The sequence below is a fragment of the Branchiostoma belcheri genome, unplaced genomic scaffold (genome assembly GCF_001625305.1).
Source record: "Branchiostoma belcheri isolate BF01 breed outbred unplaced genomic scaffold, Haploidv18h27 scaffold54, whole genome shotgun sequence".
In the NCBI taxonomy this organism is placed as follows: Eukaryota; Metazoa; Chordata; class Leptocardii; order Amphioxiformes; family Branchiostomatidae; genus Branchiostoma; species Branchiostoma belcheri.
In genome coordinates this window covers 2102189-2123168 of record NW_017804176.1, presented here as the reverse complement: position 1 = coordinate 2123168, position 20980 = coordinate 2102189, and the positions used below count along the sequence as shown (strand labels likewise).

Here is a 20980-nt window from a genome sequence, read left to right as displayed (position 1 = left end):
TTGCTCTATTGGCTCATGCTAAATTTTTTATCAAACAATGGAATAAGCTGAGCAGAAAGACATATTGTTCAAGACGATTATATCTGGATCTCTAGAATTTACAGTGTTTCATCATCTGCCTTTCTTTTGTAACTCACTACGGGTATGATTATGTGTGTGTCAGATATTTTAGATGAACACTGAATCTGAACCATCACAACATTCATTTTCATCTCCCACAGGTCCAAATCAAGCAGCTGGAACTGCAGGGCCTGCCCACCAACCCTGTGGCGTTGGACTCGTCTTGTTTTGTGACGGAGACCCTGAGTAACAACTCCTGGGTGCTGCTGTGTGACCCCACCAGTCGAGCCATCCCCTGGCTCATCGACTATCTGAAGGATGGATTCATCATTGCTAAATACCATGTAAGGATTCTTACCTCCATTGTATGGAGGTTTTGTTTTTGCTGGCTCTGTGTGTTTGTTAGAATGTGGATCTATAGTTATTTTGAATACAGAATAGTGACATGAAGTGAAGGGAGAATGTTGTAACCATGGACTGACAGGAAGGTCAAAATGGCATCCCTGCAAGCTGGGAGGAAGCATGGGTTACCTAATTTTATGTTTCTGCTACATTCATGTCTGTTTTCTTATGGTAGACAGTGGGAAAGTGCATAATTATACAGAATCAGTGAGAAATTTACAATACTGAATAAACTTCAGGGAGTAATTCTTGACTACTTAATATTTCATAGAAGTCTGAAATATTCAATTTCATGTTCAATGTATTGGTAGTTTTCAAATCTTCAGCAAAGATATACTTGCAAAAAATCTCATTTCATCTGTCTCTTTTTCCAGGACCTGAAGTCCCAGTTAGAGACCTGCCTGACGGAGGGCCTGTTCCTCATCCTGACTGACATTGACCTTCATCTGCTGGCCAAGGACAACCGCTTCAACCACGTGTTCCGCAGGCGCATGTCCTTCCTGACTGGAAAGGCTCCCTTCAAAATCATTGTAAGCTCAACTTACTTGTACATGTATGTTGTAGTTTTATGTGTTATGGCTACTTTGTTCTTTTTTGGCAATTCCTTAGGGATGTAACCTACTTTATGTGTATTGGGCTTGTTTTTTACTGTCCACTGGAACAACCAGTTGTCATACCCCTGTATGTGGATACAGCATAGAGAGTACTTTTTATTCATGAGGCTCTTCTTAATGTTGCAGTTGTAATTATACATGACAGATTAAATTTTCACACTAAAGCCTCAATTCTGCCTTTGAGTGTTCTAAAACCTGGTGTTCAGCACCAAGGACATCACCTAAAAATGAGTCAATGGAAAACAATGGTTTAATGATACTAATAGTGTTTTTTTAATGAAATTTTGCAACAATATTGACATTTCTGTGAATTTCTGTTAGATTAAGTGTAAATATGATATAAAAAAAGAAGATTGATGTAGGCATCATTACAATCTTGTACAAAGTTATTTCATTTTTGATGAGGAAAACTTGAATCTGACTATGTCCTCTCCCTGGAAATGTATGAGCTTGAGAAAAGACTTGCTGCTCTCATGTTAACATTCTACATTGTAGATCAGCATAATTTTTTTAAAAATCTAGGAACCAACAAATTGCATAGGAGAGGTCTAAGGTTGCTTCATCTCCCTGCAGGTTGGTAGCCATGAGGTGGAGTGCCGCCCCGGGTTCAGACTGTACATGCACACCACCTGCATGCCTCATGAGGTGCCAGACGAGGTTGCCGCCTACACCAGCATGGTCAACTTCTTCCAGGACCGGTCAGGCATCGAGGCCGAGCTGCTGGACAGGTTCATACGGCTGGAGAAGACCAGGGTCCAGGACGAGAGGACAAACCTGGCTCAGGTCAGGCTGACTTCCTGTATACTGGGTTTTTACTATGACAGGGCTCTCCCCAAGCAATGAAGTAAGGGTGCTCCACTCTCCCTAAACTTCTAGCACCTCTCCCAAAATGTTCAATTTTCGGGTTTTCTCGTTAGTATTTTCATGAAATTCGATGATTTTTCATAAATCAATTAGGAAGCACCTCTCCCCTAATAATTTTAAGGGAGACCTCTGTATGAATATAACCTCTCCATCATCATTAGGCAAGAAAATGCAAAATAAATCCTTGCAAAAGTTTTAAACTGTTCTACCTGTCATCACTTATATTTTGGTTCATGAAAAATTAAACCAGTAAAATGTTTCTAAAAAGACTTAGTCTAGTATTTATGAACAGTTCAGAATCTTCTGGAAGTTTCCTGTTAGAAAATTTTCAAAGAAAGAAGAAGAACAAACCTTGGAATAATTATATTTTTCATTTTCCCTCACTCCAGGAGAAGATAGCTAACATGGAGAGGTTGGCCCTGCTGGAAGACCAGATGTTAAACCTCCTGGCCAGTGACACACGGCTACTCAACAACCTGGCTGTCACCAAGAAACTGGCAGACATGAAGAAACAGTTTGATGAGACTCAAGACTCGTAAGTCATTTCATCATTGTAATTCTGATGATACTGATATTACATGCAAGGAACTCATTTCATTTCATTTCATTCTTTATTTCAGGTAAAAAACCCATATAACATGTACAATACATCATTAAAATAATACAAAAACACTACAGACATACAAGTAAAACAGGAAGAAACCTGTTTCAAACTGAGTTACAGCTAAATGTTATGACAATAATGAAGATAATCAGGAACTAATACATGTACTTCATAGACTTCATCATCTCCAAATATCAAATATCAGGAGATGAAGCCCCACCAATATATTTTCTTGGTTCTCAAATTTTTTGTGTGCAAAACTGGCCAAAGAGGTCACAATAAGAACATACGGGTTGGAGGAAAACTTGAACCCATGTTTACTCTCTAAAACTGTGCATGCCAATGTTAAGAATTTACCTTCAGACTCAGTTCTCATGTTGAGAATACAACAAATCTGATTCAGAATTATTCTTCTGATCCGAGAACCAACAAAATAAATTGGAGTGGCCTAGAGAAGTATGCACTGCAAAATAAGATTTTGACACAAAATGTAAACAAGTACTTATCATAGTTCATGTTGCAAACTTTCTCTTATAGTTAGATCTTGCAACAGCAACAAGTTATGAAACAAATAGCATGACTAGTTTTTTAACAGTTCTGTCCTAAGCAATCTTTGATTTTTTCCAATTTGTACTCAAAGGCAGCAGAAGATTGAGGTATCAGAAGCTGCGATCAGGAGGAACTGTGAACAGTTCCGTACCATCGCCACTAGAGCTGCTGTCCTGTTCGATGCCTCCCGACACATGAGGGAGGTCAACTCCTGCTACCAGATCAGCTTCGACCAGTTCCTCGCTGTGTTCGATGCTGCCATCAAGCATTCTGAAAGGTAGGGATGAAACAAACTTAGAATTCGATGTTTTTCAGTCTATTCATGATAGCTAAATTATCTGTCATTTTCCAACTCAAAGTGAAAATGCTGTATCCAAAACTTCCAAATGTACAATAATTTACATGGATTCAATTAGGTAGATACTAGACTACCTGAGTGTATATAATAATTATTTTATAGATACCTGTTCTTTTCACAGTTGTTACAGTTCTCTTCTCTTTGAAGTTGTTCTTGGTTGGTTGGTTGGTTGGTTGGTTGGTTGGTTGGTTGGACAAGCAGGTTGGTTGCATGATACCTGTTGCTTGGTTGGTTTGACAGGCTAACTCAAGAAATCTTTTTCAATGATTATGGTTACAGTAGTTTTTCTTACATCTTTTTCTAGAGGATTCCATTATGGACTGCTTACAATGTACTAGAAGCAGTTTTCTGTCTCTTCAATGTTATTTCTAATTCTTTTTCATCTGTCACTGAAAGGAGCCTTGTCAAATAAAATGCAATGGTTTCTCAACTGTCTATAGGTCTTGACATTGACAATGACTTTGCAAAGCCTACATTTAGCCTATCAGAAATACTATACATTATACATGAACAATGTTACACAGTATTTCTGCATAGCAAAGTAAAGTCTATACAATGTCATACACATTCATATTTTCAAACCTTACTACCTATCCTCAGTAACATACAATCAGTCATGCAGTGTTTAACATTGCATGATTGTACATAAAATTGGTGCAGTATGGTAGTATTTGTTAGATACAATATGAAAAACCTGCACGCCATCAACTAAAAATTGTCTTAAGTTTGTACTATGATTTCTTGTGATTAGTAACTTAACTTAACTTAATTAATAACTCCTAAGGACCTACATTGTAATCACACAATTTTTAAAATGTAACACAGGGATTTTCTGTTACAATGTATTCAATCTAGGCAGACATTGACAACAGTTTGTGAGGTAAAATTTGTAGCTGTCCCTTTATCCATGGGCATAATTCAAATTGATTCAAAGAACAATATGTACACAGTACATGTTAGTGGGCACATTGGGATTTTGTCAAGAGTGTGAGAGGCTGCAATGTATTTCATAGATGATTCGTGTGACCAAGGCTTGGTCTGTTCTCACTGTACATTTCTTGACAGAGGGTTGGGGCTGTTTTGTAACATGAGCTTGGAAATCTATATTGTGTAGTTAGATTGATCACTTTTCATTGAAAACACAAATAACTGTCAAAAAACTCAAATATAAAATGTGAACTGTAAAATGGGGCTTGTCATTGAAGAAGGAAAAAAAACACTTGAAACTGGGCTTGCTGATGAACCATGTAAAACTAAAAGACCCAGTCTGTTAAGCAGGGCAACATCTAGCATTGAACTACATATGAAGGAAAACGTTAAATTGAGTTTGCAATAACTGTCGCAAAAAGTAAAAGACATGCTAAACTGGTATTGGGGTTATATATAATTATACATGTCAAGGTAAAGGACCAATAAACTGGGATTAGGGTCGAACAAGATGAAAGACTGTTTAACTGGGATTGAAGTTGAACAAGGTAAAAAAAACTTAAACTGATAAAAGACTTTAACAACTTGATGGTACATTAAATAGAAGACTGTTAAACTGGGCTTATCGGTATGTTGAAAAAGATGTACAAAATATCTTTTTTGTGAGATGTAAAAAAAAACAAAACTTTTTTGTGACATTGAACATCTTTAACAGTTATAGTCTATTTCATGCTTTTGCTTCTGAGTCTTCAAAATGTCTCACTTATGCCAGGGCAGGCAGCTTGTGAACACTTTCTTTTTCGATTTTAGTCTTTTTGCTATCATCTTGTACAGCTTAGTGTCTTTGAAGGATTCACGGTTAATAGCTCTCCTTCGTGCTCTGTCTTCTATTTGTTCCTCTCTTAACGAATATCTGTATGTACGTCTAGCAGATTTTATCTGCTGAGGAGTACTTAATCTTACACGTCGATGTTGTTTAGCTGTCACTTGCTCTGTGGGTCCAGCTGGTCCTGCAGCTTGTTTTGGTCTGCAGTGTTCTTCTGGATGGGGAGATACATGTATGCCCCCTTCTTTGTCATCAGGATTATCGTTTTGCCCCCTTGGAGAACTGACTGTTTGGACCAAGGGAGGATTTTGAACTCCATCATCATCACTCTTTGGTACAGTTATCTCCTCTATGATTTTGTCTTTCTCCCTTTGACCCTCTTCAAATATTTCATGTGTAAAAGGATGTACAGCTATTCTATCTGTTATCAAGTTAACAAGTTTTGCAAGCTGCTGTCTTTTTAGGGTTTCATCCTTTGTTTTGTTGTCAAATAAGACATACTGCCCCTTGCATTCCTCCAACAATTTTTTGAAGTTTTTAGGAGCATCATCAATGTACTTCTGTACATCACCCATGAATTTAGGATCTTGGTCAACATCATCTTTATGTGTGAGCACTATTACAACATACTTCATGAATTCTTCACCAAATAGCTTTCTCAGCATTTCTATTGCATCAACCTCTTCTTGTGTGAACCTTGCAAGTGATACCACCAACAGGAGTGCATGGAGACCTTTTGAGAAGGTTGTTGCTATTTTACAGATTTCATTACAGACGTAATTATGATTGGTATCTGTATCACAGATCCCAGGTGTGTCAATCACAGCTATTTTGCGATCACCTTTGTCTCTGACCTCATAAGTGCTCACTTTGGTTTCTGAAGAAGCTGAGCAGGTCACTCCAAACTCGTCACTCCCCACTATCATGTTTGCTGTGCTGCTCTTGCCAGACCCTGTCTTTTCGATCACTGCTACCCTTAACTCATCACCCTGCTCAATCCGACATGTCGGATACAGATGTTTTTCAGTGTACCGTCCATGGTTCTTCTTGATGTCTTGTGCAGCTTTAATAAGTTGATGAATGGCATCTTGGTTGTCTTTGTACTTGTTGTTGAAGCCAAAGATGCCTTGACTGTTTTGTTGGATTGACTGCAATGATTCAGGAAGCTCTTGACAATACTCTTCAATTGAATTGTGCATGGTGCTGGTCACTGCAATCAAAAGACGCTTTTTCATTTTATCACCAAACATTCGATGTAGGGACTGAAATGCTTTATTTTCCACTTCAGCAATATCTTCAGACATCCTTTCAGGCCAGACTAGCACAATAGCATCAATGCCCCCAGGGTTCAAATGCACTGCTTTCTCCAGTTGATCAAATTCTGACTCAGTCATTTCTTTAGAAACTCCTGGTGTATCAGTCACTCCAATCTGTACCTCCAAGTCATCACACCATGGTGGTATGTAGGAAGTCATTTCCCTTTGACTTTCCGTTGTTCCACTCTTAGAAACAATCATTATGTTCTCTCCTAAGATTGTGTTGGCTGTGCTACTCTTCCCATTGCATTTGCATCCAATCAACAGGAGGTTTATATCTTCAACATTGCTCGTCTTCTTTTCATTATGATGCTTGATTTGTAGTCTTTGAGTTCTTGGCAATATTTTCATGGCTTGTAAGAGCTGTTCAGTTTTCTGGTTTAGTGCTTCCTTGTCTCTAGATTTGTTGTCAAAGGCTACTATTCTCTCTCCACACCCGTCGACCAACTTTTTCATAGCAGGAGGAAGTTCTTCTAGAAACAGTGGTAACTCTTCTTGCTCCATGTGTGTCACAATGATCACAAGATGCTTGTAGAGATCATCACCAAACATCTTATGGAGTGAATGAAACACTTCAATTTCTTTATTTGCATTTTCGTCTGATTGATCCCTCCAAACTAGCACAACAGCATCAACACCCTCAGTCATCATGTTGGCCCCTTTCTTGATCTCATCCAGCTCAGACTTTTTTGGCGTCTCTGAAAGTCCTGGAGTATCCACTACAGTTACTTTTCTTCTGATACCATCCAGACCATCTAAAGTGTGGGTACACTTCATAGATTCCTGTGTTCCACCTTTGCGGGTAACTTTGAAAGCCTTCGTGTTGAGCAAAGTATTTCCCGTTTCACTCTTTCCATTACACTTGCATCCCACAAGAAGTATGTTCACTGCACTATCTGATGGTACATGTGCATCATCAGATGTTTGACGCTCCTCTCTCACTGTCGCTTGCTTCACACAGGTATCTTTTGAGAATAGGTCTTGGCTGACATAGCCTGGAGAAGACATCCTAAGGCCTCCTCTTGCAAGTAATGGGGCGCTACTCTTAGTCCTGGTACCTGTGTCCATTGAAAAGCTGCCCCACAATTTATTACTACCGGTATTACTTTGTGTTAACTTGGTTGGCAAACTTGCGGCATGGTCAATATGGACATTATGTGCATGTACATTTGTTATGTGTTGTATGATAGTTGGTCTTTGTCCCTGTTTGTTGGAATCTGTATATGGGTCTGTTAGGGGCTTCAATGTGTCTTCTGTTAGAGATAACTGGTCAGGATCATCATGAAGTGAGCTCAATGGAGTGAATGAGTGACTGAGTTGACTCGAAGAACATGTTTCAGCCTCTTCCAGTTTCTTGACAAGATGAGGAAGTTTTGCATCTTTTAGAGCTTTTTTGAATGAGTTATAAGCACTTTGTCCAAGTGTGCAAAGATAGTCCACAAGTTCTGTTGCACCTCTTCGAGGTGTTAGTAGTTTGATATCTTCATACTTCCCATCTTCAATAACATTATCTTGGATCAGCTGATTCAATATGGGATGAAGTACTGGACCAATACTACTTATGATATCTTTTCTGCAGGACTTTAGAATGTCTTTTGGTGGTCTTTTCTGTTGCTGTTTGAGTCGAGTTTCTTCTGATTCCAGTTCTGGTAATTTTGACTCTGCCTCTGATGGTTTGGGTTGAGTCTCTTCTTTCTCCAGATTTGTGTCTGGTGGTTTGGGCTGCACATCTACACATAGTGGTTTGGGTAGAGTCTGTTCTGACTTAGGATCAAAGCCTGGTGCTTTGGGTTGTACATCTGATGGTGTGGGTTGAGTCTCTTCTGATTCTGGATGACAGTCTTGTGGTTTGAGCTCTACATGCTGTGGTTTGGGCTGAGTCTCTTCTGATCCCAGTTCAGAGTCTGGTGGTTTGGGTTGAGTCTCTTCTGATCCCAGTTCAGAGTCTGCTGGTTTGGGCAGAGTCTCTTCTGATCCCAGTTCAGAGTCTGCTGGTTTGGGTTGAGTCTCCTCTGATCCCAGTTCAGAGTCTGCTGGTTTGGGTTGAGTCTCCTCTGATCCCAGTTCAGAGTCTGGTGGTTTGGGCTGAGTCTCTTCTGACTCCAGTTTAGAGTCTGGTGGTTTGGGTTGAGTCTCTTCTGATTCCAGTTCAGAGTCTGGAGATTTGGGTTGAGTCTCTTCTGATTTCAGTTCAGAGTCTGGTGGTTTGGGTTGAGTCTCTTCTGTGTCCAGTTCAGATTTTGCTACAGCTGGTTTGGGTTGAGTCTCTTCAGATTCCAGTTCAGAGTCTGGTAGTTTGGGTTGAGTCTCCTCTGACTCCAGTTCAGAGTCTGGTGGTTTGGGTTGAGTCTCTTCTGTGTCCAGTTCAGATGTTGCTACAGCTGGTTTGGGTTGAGTCTCTTCAGATTCCGGTTCAGAGTCTGGTAGTTTGGGTTGAGTCTCTTCTGATTCCAGTTCAGACACATGAGTTTTTGGCTCTGTATTGGTCGGTTTGGGCTTAGCATTTGGTTGGTTGGGTTGAGTCGCTTCTGATTCAACAACAACAAGAAAAAACAGCTAACAAAATGAGCAAATAAGAAAAATCAATGACATATTAGGTATGACCCATAATAATCTTGTAGGCCTTTACTCTCTATGACTCAATGAATAAGACTTCTTGACGTGAGTAACAACAACATTCATTTATAATTTTCCATAATCATATACTTTAGGAATGTATTTTGCCTCTTACTTGAGGCATTCTTGTTACTGAAACTGTGTGTTGTCTGTGAGTCTGTTTGTGTGTTGTGTTTATGTTAAATTTGTGTTTTTGTTTTGTACTGTCTCCCAAATAATTACAGAATCCATACAATCATGATAATTGCACCAGTGATCAATTAAAATTCATTTAAAACATTGAGAAGGACCTACCACTCTCTGTACCCTGTATGTCCATGTCCTCTGGAGGTGTAGCATATCCTGTGTCACTTTCTACAGAGTTGTCAGAGTGACTTGATCCTTCTTCATCACTGCTAAACTGCATGTCGTCTGAGGCATTCCTTTCGTTCACATTTGACACTTTCATGCCTATATCAAAGGAATACACCAAATAGACAAAATTTAATGTACACTCTTACATATTGCCTGAATCTTAAATATGAAAAGAATGATTTCTACCATGATATCTTACTATCTTGTATCATCTCTGAATTTACTGACTACCTAGAGACATATCATATTGTTGGCAAATTTGAGCTATTAATTTAAAAGTATCTTTTATTACTAAGTAGCCAATACAAACAAGTTGTAATGTCCAAGTGAGGCTGAGTACTTAATTTTTAGGAACAGTAGAATATATTTACAAGTCATATATAGTAGAGAAGCATGTACATAACATTGTACGTGATTTCTATGACGGCCTTTATCTTGTATCTCCTTCATTGCGTGTTAAGGTGTCAAACTTGAAGATACTTACTAATAGCCTTCTACCTATTAAAGAAGCCCTTTGGCACCAGATTTTATTGTTTACAGCAAGGGTTAGGCAGTAAGGAGAAGGTAGATTGATTAAGTAAAACAACAGTTGTACATGATTGCACATTGTCATTTCTAACATGCTCTTGATATAATCTGCAAAACCAAATACTGGATATCAGAACTGTGCTTTATCACAATAATCATATTAATTAATTAATTTTACATACTTTTTACTTGGGAGATCTCAATTCGTCTCTTATTGTACAAAAGCCTCTGTCAGTATTCCTGATCAGCAAGAGCAACTTTCACCTCTCATAACATGAGATGTACATGAACTTACCCTCCTCCTTCTCCACATCTTCTGCTTCCTTTGAAAGCTTTCTTTTTCCAAGGACTTTCAGTAGTTGCTTCAGCAATCCAAGATCCCCCTTACCAATCTTGTGATCATCTTCCAACATGTTAAAGATTTCGTGCGGACTTGCATTCTGAACTCTTCCTCTAGCAATAAGCCCATCAGTAATCATCAACTCTCGCAAGCTTTCCACTTCAATTTCAGAAAAATTATCACTAATCCTTCTGTATAGCTTATTACGAGAGGAAAGTTCAACCGTAGTTGTTTTTGAGTCACCCTGGTCATCCATGTTCATCCATGGGACTGGGCACTGTTGAAAAGGATAGAAAAAAGTTCAGTAAGATAATTCTTTCAATCAGTGACTATTAAATCCTAAGGTACATACCTCCGAATTTTCGACGACTAGTCAGTTCGTCTTGGTCACGGAATGATCCTAGTCTCGCAAGATAACGCAGAGGGGGGCAGAAGATCCACGCAAGTCTCGTCCTAGTCTCGCGTTATCTTGCGAGACTAGGATCATTCCGTGACCAAGACGAACTGACTAGTCGTCGAAAATTCGGAGGTATGTACCTTAGGATTTAATAGTCACTGATTGAAAGAATTATCTTACTGAACTTGTACTATACGTGACTGATGAATCTCTTCAACGATATAGAAAAAAGTCACTTAAACTCAAAATTTGCTGTGAACCCTGTAAATCATTGGGCATAATTGTTACAGTATCTAGGGAATGTGATGTTTCTCCCTTTTTTTAGTTGACAGTCACATGTTTAATAGCCCTCTCAGTCATTATTTGCAAAATCATGCCCGAAGGCTAATTGCTTTTAACAGCAGTCAAAGATACTAACTGTAACCATACAATACAGTAATAGGGAACAGACAACTATATACTGACTGACTAATTTATGAACTTTCCTCATTAATTATGCAAATTCTCAGTGTTAACAGGTACAAAAATTCTACAATTAATATCATACATCGTAATATATAGTAATTTATACACTGCATAAGGTAGGTAAAATTATCATAAAACAAAGCTGTATGATTTTCAATTAAATTTCATCAGTAAAAGTTGTCAGCCCTACAAGGCTGGCATTTTTATCAAAGGTCCATTTTGTTTACCAAAGTATGGTCTTTTTTATGCTTGCTCATGAGTTTTGCTTGGAATTGTGGGAGGAAATAACTAACTCATGCAGTCACGTATATCTGGTCACGTACACACAATCCTTCAATATATCTTTGATACATTATTATTTACTTAGTATGTACATGTATCACTTAAAGAGGCAAAAGTTACTACTAGTAACAATCAAACTGAGTTAGCTGGGCGTTGGTCTTAAATTGAAGGAATACTTTACATGATTGTATGTCTCTAATCACATAAAAGAAAAAAATGAGTCAAACATGTGCATAACATTGGACTGCAAGAAAGATTTAACATATTGACTATGAATTTTCATATTTGACATCAACCTAAAATTCGGAATCATAACATAATCATTGCATATTTTGACTTGCTGAGAAAAGGATCTTTTACATATTAACCATTTTTCTTCTCTTACTATGTGTACCTCTAATTCCTAAAGTATAGCCGTATTTATCCAAGAAGGTTAAACTCTATGATTTATCCAAGGAAATCTCCCTGAATAAAACAGCAACCAATAGTCACATTTTATTTTAAATGTCCTCCAGTTTCTATCATATAATATTTTTCAAGAAAATGGACTTACCGTGTGCTTTAATGGAAGATGACTTAGCAGATGTTAAGCTTGTGCTGAATGTAGCAGTTGACTCAGACTACGGTGTGAACAATGTAACTGTTAGAACTGTTGTAACAGTTTTTGCTAGTCTCGTGACCTGGCCTTTGGTGTTCTGTTTGAACAATTTCAAATTTAACCAATCCTCTCCCTTTTGGCTTTGCACCTTTGCACAAGGTACTATGGACTTTGAGTTGTTTTTCAATCATAGTTGTAATAGTATAAGGAGTAAAGGTCAATTCCAATCAGATTAGAATGAACTGTTAGGTGGTAACGTAGAAAGCATGATGGTTGGCACAGTAACTGAAAATGTAAACTTTTCATAATCTCCAAGCAGCCACGTATTGGATCCTCTGAGACCAATGGCCTGTCTGAGAGGATCCAATACATGCCTGGCCAATTTGATACAGTAACTGTCTTTTGCCACCCTAAGACGTGCTTGGAGATTAAAGTTTTCATAAGTATCAAATAATTGTAGGTCGTTTTGAGGTATTAGCACTTACACCAATTAAGTCATCTGAACTGTTTACCAAGGTCATGCCACCCACACCACGAGTTGAAAGATGTTCCTCGGCCAGTCTTAAATTATTTAATTTCCTTTGTATACTAAATCATAAATGGATGAACAATATACAAAACAGTAATTAGTAAAAGTCTATTGTGACTGATTGTGACAGTTTGCCAGTTTTGCTATTTTTGAAAAGCTGCCTCCTACATACACAATGCACACGTAAATGTCAAAGCCTAAATTCATATCCAAAAGCTTAGGGGCATGCAGTACCTCTATTTAAACACAGTCAGGCTATGTTTAGACAGTTTTTAGGTTTAGATTGTTCCTGTGATGGTCACTCGAGGTACATTGTAGCTGGGCAGGTTTGTGAACATTGTTAATTGTTAATTAATATACAATTTTAAAACAGCTGTATTTTTCCTCATGACAGAGCCTCAACAGACACTGTGGTTGACCGGCTGACCTACTCTGCCTACATGACCACAGCACGCTCCCTGTTTGAGAGGGACAAGCTTCTGTTTGCACTGCTGGTGTCCATGGAGGTAAGGATATTGTATCAGACACATAAAAAGTCATGTGTCTTCTAGTATCAATATTATTACTCATTTTAGCCCCAGTAACATAATTCATCCAGGTCACATATACATCGTACATATATCAACCACAATGAAAAAAGGTCTGAAGATACATGTATCTTCAAAGCAACATTCCCATGTATAATGTCTAAACTGTGAAAAAAAATCAATACCCTGCCATGCGGAGGGGGGTTACTCAGGTCATAAACACACTGTTCTTAAAAATACAAAGTCATGTAGCAGAACCAGGCAGATTACATATATGTGTACCTGTTAATGGTTTTGGTGAAGACAATTAAAAACTTAATGCTGTTGACGGAAATTATAGAAAGCTCTAAATGATATATTATGTATCATTTATTTTGAAGTATAACACATCACTAATCAATCAATAAATTTCTTAAATAAAATTGTTACTCTATAGATCAATTGTCACATGTCTTCATTCAATGATATTTTTCACTTCTTCCCCAGCTTGAGGACTCAGAAGGCAGACTGGGGCCAGGTGAGAGGGAGTTCATCATCTCTCCGACCTTCGCTTCAACTGTCATGTCGACCATGGGGTACGGTGTTGGCTCTGATGCCCGCGCTAATGCCAGGAAGCCATTTGATTGGATGCTGGACGACCAATACCATAACCTTCAAGTACGTGAAGCACTCTTATAATAATCATTGTCTGCAATGTAATTGAGTACTTAGTAGCATCATATCTAATTTAAATAAGACTTTAGTGCATTGAAATACTATGTGGGAGGGGGATGACCTTGAAATTCAGTACATGTATGTCTACAGTGTGATTTCTTGCATTTTGCTTGTTTTTTGTAGATATTGTAAAATGTATTTTTTTCCTGAATGTAGGTCCTGGCAGTATACTACCAGTGGTTTCAAGACGCCTTTGACAAACTACCAAAAGACGGCCGTGAGATGCCGTGGAGGACACTCTGTGAGAACGACAAGCCAGAACTGGCCGCCCTGCCAGACAAGATGGATGACTACTACACACCCATGCAGCGCTACTGTGTCATTCGGGCCCTAAGAAGCGACCGCATCATGCATGCCAGCTCCAACTTTGTGTCCAAGGTTTTGGGTAAAAAGTGAGTACCGTATATCCAACATCTGCAAAAGGGATGAAACAACAGAAAATATGACTGTATAGCATCAACTCAACTTAACCCATTCCTGGGCCAATTCTTACTGCAGAAATTCATTTAAAATTCCATTCAGCTTTGACATGAAATAATATATTTTTTTACCCTAGACAGGAACTTTCAAACCTGTCCTGTCCTTGGTGCTGAATTCCTGGTTTCCTGCTGAATCTCTCACTCTCACCTCACTTCACTGTTCGGCTAATGGGTCCTCTTCCCTGAGAGCTTGTAGACAGATGCCCCTTACTCTAGAGAACCATTCCCATTCCTAGAACTAGCAATTGGAGCTCAACATTCTTAATTACAATGAACAACAATGAAAATCAGTCTTTCTCACAATGGAAACCAGTCATTACAATTTCATGACTTTCTAAACAACCTTTTTAAAACAGGTATTCAGGGGAGATCCCACTGGACCTGCCAGGTGTGCTGAGACAGTCCACCCCGCAGACTCCCATCATCCTCCTGTACACCTCGGAGAGTGACCTGGCGGAGACGTTGTTCACGGAGTTCGCCGCCAAGAAGCAGGAGGCGTGTCAGGTGGTGTACCTGAGCAGCGGCAGTCCGCAGGAGGAGAGGAGGGTCCGCAGGGCCATGGCAAAGGCTGCAGAAGAGGTACAAGCCTAATATCTAGTAGTGTGTACCATTTTTGGCAACACCTCAGGGGCGGAGCCTTCTCTGTCTGGTAGTTTTTTCTTCTCATTTCGTTTTGTTCTTACTTCACTGCCAAGGAAGAAAACTATGACAATTGTTTTAGATAAAACTCTGAAGTACTGTCTGAGCTTTATGTAAATACTGCCTTGAGCTAACGTCATAATTCATATTATCATATAGCAACGTCAACCTATGAGAAGCCTCCATTTCCCATTGGTTATCAGGCTGTAACATCATAAGTGGTGAATAATGTTAAAGTGGTCAGTTATTAGAATCACTTTTAATTAGAATAAGTGACCACCTGACCAGTGATTATCTCACCATATACACCTCGGGGTGGGGCATTAACCCTTTATTGGATTGTATGATTATTGTGAGACTCAGTGTAACATTTTTGTCACCTGTCTCCAGGGTCATTGGCTGCTGTTGCACAATGCCCACAATGCCCTGCACTTCCTGCAAACCCTGGACACCACCTTGCAGGAGAAGAAGCTGCCCTCTGACTCCAACTTCCGCCTGTGGGTGTCGGCCCAGCCCCACCCTAAACTCCCCATCCACCTGCTGCAACATGCCATCAAAGTGGTGGTGGACACTCCCATGGTGAGAACTGATTCTAGGTTATTTGTTACCTCAGTGTAAAGAGGTTGTGTTTTTGGTGTGTCTGTTTGTGCATTTGCTTTTTTTTTGTACTTCCACATGGTAGACACATTAGGGACATTCACAGAAAGTTAGGTCAAAGGTCCCAGAAAAAGTTATCTCTGAGTCGTTTCCAGTCTTCACTTTTCTGCAGTATGCATGTCTGTTTCAATCCTTATTGGAGCCAATGGGAAATGTTACTGTACAGTATTAAAATGCAAATAAAACAATGATTGTGGAGGAAGTCTTAAATGTATATTAAAGTAAAATATACTTAATGATCTTTTTGCTTCATCATTTCCACAGATGATGAGGGACCACATGGTGAGGTCCATGCAGTGGATCGAGCCAGAGACTCTGAAGACCAGCACACGCCCTGAGTGGCCTGCCGTCCTACATAACCTGTTCATGGTGCACGGAGCTCTGCGCCTCAGGGCCAGGTTTGGCAGGGGAGGTTGGAACAGGCCAGGGGACATGATCTTTGGCAACAATGAACTTCAGGTACATGTTGTCTTGTGTATTTTGATTGTAACAATTATGAAATAAATTTTCAGAATGCACATTTTCTAATCTTGCATACTTGTTCTTGTCATATTGAAGTTGTGTTGTATTGTATTGCAGGAGGGCCTGAGGCTGGTGTTAGATGAGTTCAGTGACACCACTTCTACTGACATGCCTGGTACACCTGGGAAAGGCATCGCATGGACTGCACTCAGATACATGCTGACAGAGGTACGGGCATCCTTTATGATGATCAATAATATGATTTTGCACTCATGAGTCACAAATATATGACACATTTGTATGTGCAGCACCATCGAAATACAATGAATTCTCAATATTTTAAAAGGCACTCTGACAATGTCATCCTTAAATGTCTTACTAGACGTTTTTTGCATTGAAATACCAATTGTCCAGTTCATCTACTAGTAGCAGAAAATGATAGATACTATTAGTTGCCAATCATCCCTGGATTGGTTTCCTGAATGTTTTCTTGTGTTTTCCCAGGTAATCTACGGCAGCTATGTGAGTGATGAGTATGACCAGCAGACCCTGTCAGCCATGGTGGACTACTGGATGGGACCCAACGCAATGAAGAAGGAGTTTGAAGTCCCCAGATGTGAGTTGTACACAAATCTTATCACAAGGATACAATAAACAAACAATATTTCATAGATCCTAAGACTGCAATACCTGAACAATCAATGGTTGTGTGTGTTAATTTGTTTCAAACAAAATAACTGACTGTGTATTCTACCCACAGTGAAACACAAGATCCCTGCTGCCTTCTTTGCCAACTACATCCGGTACAACTCCCTGGTGCAGGCTCTGGAACAGATCCCCAACTTCTTCCTGGACGTGCCTGAAGCCTGCAACATGCACTCATTCACTGAGGTATAGAATTGGGCTTTCAACACACAATCTTCCCTTCAGAGTATTATATTTTGCCCACAACAATATGACCTGACATGAAATATAACATATTGTAACCAGTGGAAAATAGAAAACTGCTACTGTAACAATATTTTTATTTAGAAAGTAGTGTATACACATCTTAGACTTACCTCATTTTACCTTAGTTTTTCATAATCAGATTTGGACAGTTTCATGTTGTGACATAATTTCTCTGTGTTTTGTACAGACCCTACTGGGGGATGACCAGTATATCTTCACCAGACTCAACAGTGTGTATGACATCATGCCATCCTCCCCCACCCTCAGTCATGTGGTATCTCCCAGACCCCCCACTCCATATGCAGGTATGTGGTACAGTCCAACATCTGCTAAAAAGAGTCTTATCTTTCTCAATTGTTATCATCATGATTATGTTGTAACATTTTGTTACACTTTTCACAATGCCAACAAAGTTTTAACCTAAATATATTGTGATCCCCCCCAACCCCCCTTTCTCCAGGTCCCCCCCTGACGACCATCAGTGCGACCAGTAGCCTCCCCCTGGTGGTGAATCGGGGGGTGTTTGCCACCCAGACTTACGCTGCACTGAAGAACAGGAAGGAGCAGGAGCTGTACGAACTCTCCACCACTCTGCTCACTAAAGTACCCAGGGCATGGGGAAAGGTCAGTGTGAAATCATTCTTTTCTGAAAAAATACTTCATATTGAAATTAAAATAAAACTCCCGTAAATTACTGTAACAGTCTCAGAAACGAAAATTGCATGGCACAAGCTGACTTTGGAATGCATTATTCATTCTATCATTAATTATTAAACTGGTACTAGTAACATTACATTATGGGCTCAAAGTATTTTTAAACTTTACAGCAGCATGGCTTGGCAACTACATGACTATTCTATGTGATAATGATTGGACTGTCTGTTTCAGGAGTACATTGCAGACCGTATCAAGAAACTGGGAGGAGCTACAGCCTTCAACGTGTTCATCCAAAGAGAGGTAGAAGCACTGATGAAGCTCATTGGTGAAGTTCGCAGGTCACTCAATGTAAGTAACTGTTACACTGATATTCAAATGAGACAATAGCCAAGTTGTGTCAACTTGTTCATGTTAGTTGTAGTTATAGTAATGTTGCCAATGTCAGATTTCATTTTAGATTCATGCCAGATTTAAGTTTACTGTGGATTTGTGCATAAAGCAGAAAAGACATTCAAGGAATTACATGTAGTTGGCAGGATAAACAAATTTCTGACAATTTCATACAATATTACCCCAGTTACAACCTGTTTGATAATTGTTGTGGCTGTTGTTTTTTCCCTTTCCTTCATGCTACAGGTCTTAACTGGTTGGTAAGTCTGTACGATGGTGTAAATTGTGTGACACATACTTTTTTGCACATCCTGCATTGACACCTACAGTGTTTCATTGACCAGAATTTCATTGATTGAGAGTGGCACACGTGAGTTTTCAATTCTTAGTGTTATAAGGTGCACTGATCATTTGCTCAACATCTCTGCCGCAAAATCTAGGCAGTGCAGGCAATCAAATATACTCAGAGTCTGTTTTTTCTGGTCAGCAATGCACTGCCTGTGTGAGCCCACTGTGAACTTTATAAGCCCCTGTCAGGCTTTAAACAGTGCATCATTGAATCACTCATGGGAGAAAATTTTGGTGTAAGCGAAGGATATTACTTTCAAATTTAAAACGGCATGTTTTACCTCATTTGAATCTTCAGGCCATCAAGTCAGCAGCTGACACGGTTGAAGGCCTCCCCCTGGGTGACCAGTTGTCGGAGGATTACCTGACGGTGGCGGATGACCTGTACCACTACCGTACGCCCGAGCTGTGGTGTCGTCTGGGCGGGGACGCCGTCCCACCGCCAACATGGAACCCTGCTCAATGGCTGACTGACCTCACCAACAGACACGCTCACTTTGAGAAGCTCTTGTCTCAAGTAAGATGGACAGATGTCAATCATTGATTTAAAACTTACACAATACATGTCTTTTAAGAATGTAGCCAAAGAGTGCTATCATATCACAATTTTTTGGGAGATGCTGAAACTTAACTACTAGAAAATTAGGTTGCAAAAGGTAGCTTTTGAGAATAATTAACATCGTTTTGATGGTTTTTACAAATTATAGCTACAGCAACTGCTACATAAGTCAGTTGTAAGATTTCAGACTTTTTTGGAGCTTCAGGTGCCAAGTAGGGCATACATGAACTTTCACATTATTACTGTTTTCTAAAGTATAATAATCATGGTTCCATATTGGAAATCTTAAACTCTCTTTGATTAATTTACAGGGGAGAGAGAAGTTCCCTGCCTACTGGCCAGGAGCGTTTTTCCAGCCCCGTGCCCTGTTTGGCCTGCTCAAGTCTGAGTCAGTCAAGAACTTCACAGACAAGTATGGATATGTGGAGCCTCTCATGTTCCAGACTGAGATCACTGCAAGGGACAAGGATCATGTGAGTAGTCATAACAATGAAACATGTCAGTGATTGTACTCTAATTACTTATAATAATGATAAATGATAATTATTATCAATAATATTGCAGTAAAAATGTCCGTATTGACCTTCAAATTTAGTTGGTGCTAAGGGTTTTGTAAACAATAGAAAGTACTGTGACAGTCATAGTTGCTCACAAATATCAACTGGTTCATTTGTACATATTTGGTTGTTCTGAATTACATTTGTAGGCTCAAAGAAGTGTTTCCATATTTCTTCCCCTAGCTGAGAGATCCCCCCAACGAGGGCATGTTTGTATTTGGGCTGTACCTGTGGGGCTGTACGTGGGAGAAGACCACCAGTGAGCTCCTGGACACGCCGCCCAAGTCCGGCCCCTCCACCCTCCCCGTCATCCACGTCACGTGCGTCCCGCAGTCCGACAAACTCACCGACCCCGTCAAGGCGGCGGAGACGTACCAGTGCCCGTGTTACATCTCCCGTACCAACTGCAGGGAGCCGGTTCTCACGCTGGACGTGCGTCATGATGGCATCACTGCTACTCGTTGGTCTCTGCGGGGGCTGGCGGGAACGCTCAGACCTTTCTAGCGCCCCCTATCTGTGGCTTTATGCTAATGCAGAGCAACATGGCAGTTTTGTCAATATAACGCACTTCCAGCATGGGAACGCAAAGATTTTAAACATTCTAAATTTACATTCAGTAATATCAGCCAAACTTTGTCCACATAACAACAATATAGAAATAAAGATAGTTAATAAACAAAATTGTTTGAAACAGTCTAGTAAGTTTTGTTTGAAGAGATTTTATTCCTAAGCTCTTACTATGCATATATGTTATGTATTACACATGTATACTACTGTAACATGTACCGTAAGTGTAAACTTTAAGCTAAATTTTGAAGGAACAATCTATTAGTCAAGAGTGTTTGGAAAACCTTGTGTCTGGTTAATATAGTTTTGTTGGAAGTTACAGCAAGATATGTGCTGCTTGTGTTGTACATTCAAAGACATTATTCAAATCTTGAATTATTAGATACTCTCTGACAATTCAACTGCCAAATGTTTGCAGAAAATATGTTTCCTGTAAGCCAAAGTTACAATAAAAGTTCTATGCACTGAGCTATATCCGTCCTGGTAAACGTACAATCATATTATAATATTACATGACTGTTCTTTTCCGTCCTCAAGTCAGAATGCCAACTGATACATGTGTGTACTTACTGTCAGATGTTTTTTGTACAAAATGTGCACTTTGTTAAAATTCAGATGACAATCATTTGCCAGGTTTAGCTAATCCGTCCTGTCCTTGACATACCGCTTTAAAATTCCATCCAAAGTTATTAGTAATTCAGCCGTCCTACTTGTATGAGATTTGTACCTTATTGCTTTCAGCCAAGATATGGTAGAAACTTTGTACAAGCTGTATCAACATTCAAGTGAAATGTGTATGATATGTATTATTGCATATTCGAGACTAATAAAAATTTGCATATTT

General features: G+C 39.4%; 1 protein-coding gene across 1 annotated transcript in view; it reads left to right on the top strand.

Annotated features, from left to right (window-relative positions):
* Nucleotides 1-20202, top strand: part of LOC109481175 (dynein gamma chain, flagellar outer arm-like) — a 66286-nt gene extending 46084 nt beyond the window's left edge. The window contains exons 86-105 of the mRNA XM_019783678.1: nucleotides 222-404; nucleotides 837-992; nucleotides 1650-1859; nucleotides 2330-2475; nucleotides 3185-3370; nucleotides 13024-13135; nucleotides 13643-13813; nucleotides 14027-14262; nucleotides 14706-14928; nucleotides 15379-15567; nucleotides 15910-16104; nucleotides 16225-16335; nucleotides 16612-16723; nucleotides 16868-16998; nucleotides 17246-17363; nucleotides 17519-17682; nucleotides 17947-18063; nucleotides 18752-18970; nucleotides 19324-19485; nucleotides 19753-20202. Coding sequence (XP_019639237.1) covers nucleotides 222-404; nucleotides 837-992; nucleotides 1650-1859; nucleotides 2330-2475; nucleotides 3185-3370; nucleotides 13024-13135; nucleotides 13643-13813; nucleotides 14027-14262; nucleotides 14706-14928; nucleotides 15379-15567; nucleotides 15910-16104; nucleotides 16225-16335; nucleotides 16612-16723; nucleotides 16868-16998; nucleotides 17246-17363; nucleotides 17519-17682; nucleotides 17947-18063; nucleotides 18752-18970; nucleotides 19324-19485; nucleotides 19753-20073 — 3462 coding nt within the window. The 3' untranslated portion in view covers nucleotides 20074-20202. The remainder of the gene's footprint in view (nucleotides 1-221; nucleotides 405-836; nucleotides 993-1649; nucleotides 1860-2329; nucleotides 2476-3184; nucleotides 3371-13023; nucleotides 13136-13642; nucleotides 13814-14026; nucleotides 14263-14705; nucleotides 14929-15378; nucleotides 15568-15909; nucleotides 16105-16224; nucleotides 16336-16611; nucleotides 16724-16867; nucleotides 16999-17245; nucleotides 17364-17518; nucleotides 17683-17946; nucleotides 18064-18751; nucleotides 18971-19323; nucleotides 19486-19752) is intronic.
* Nucleotides 20203-20980: the final 778 nt, after the last annotated feature.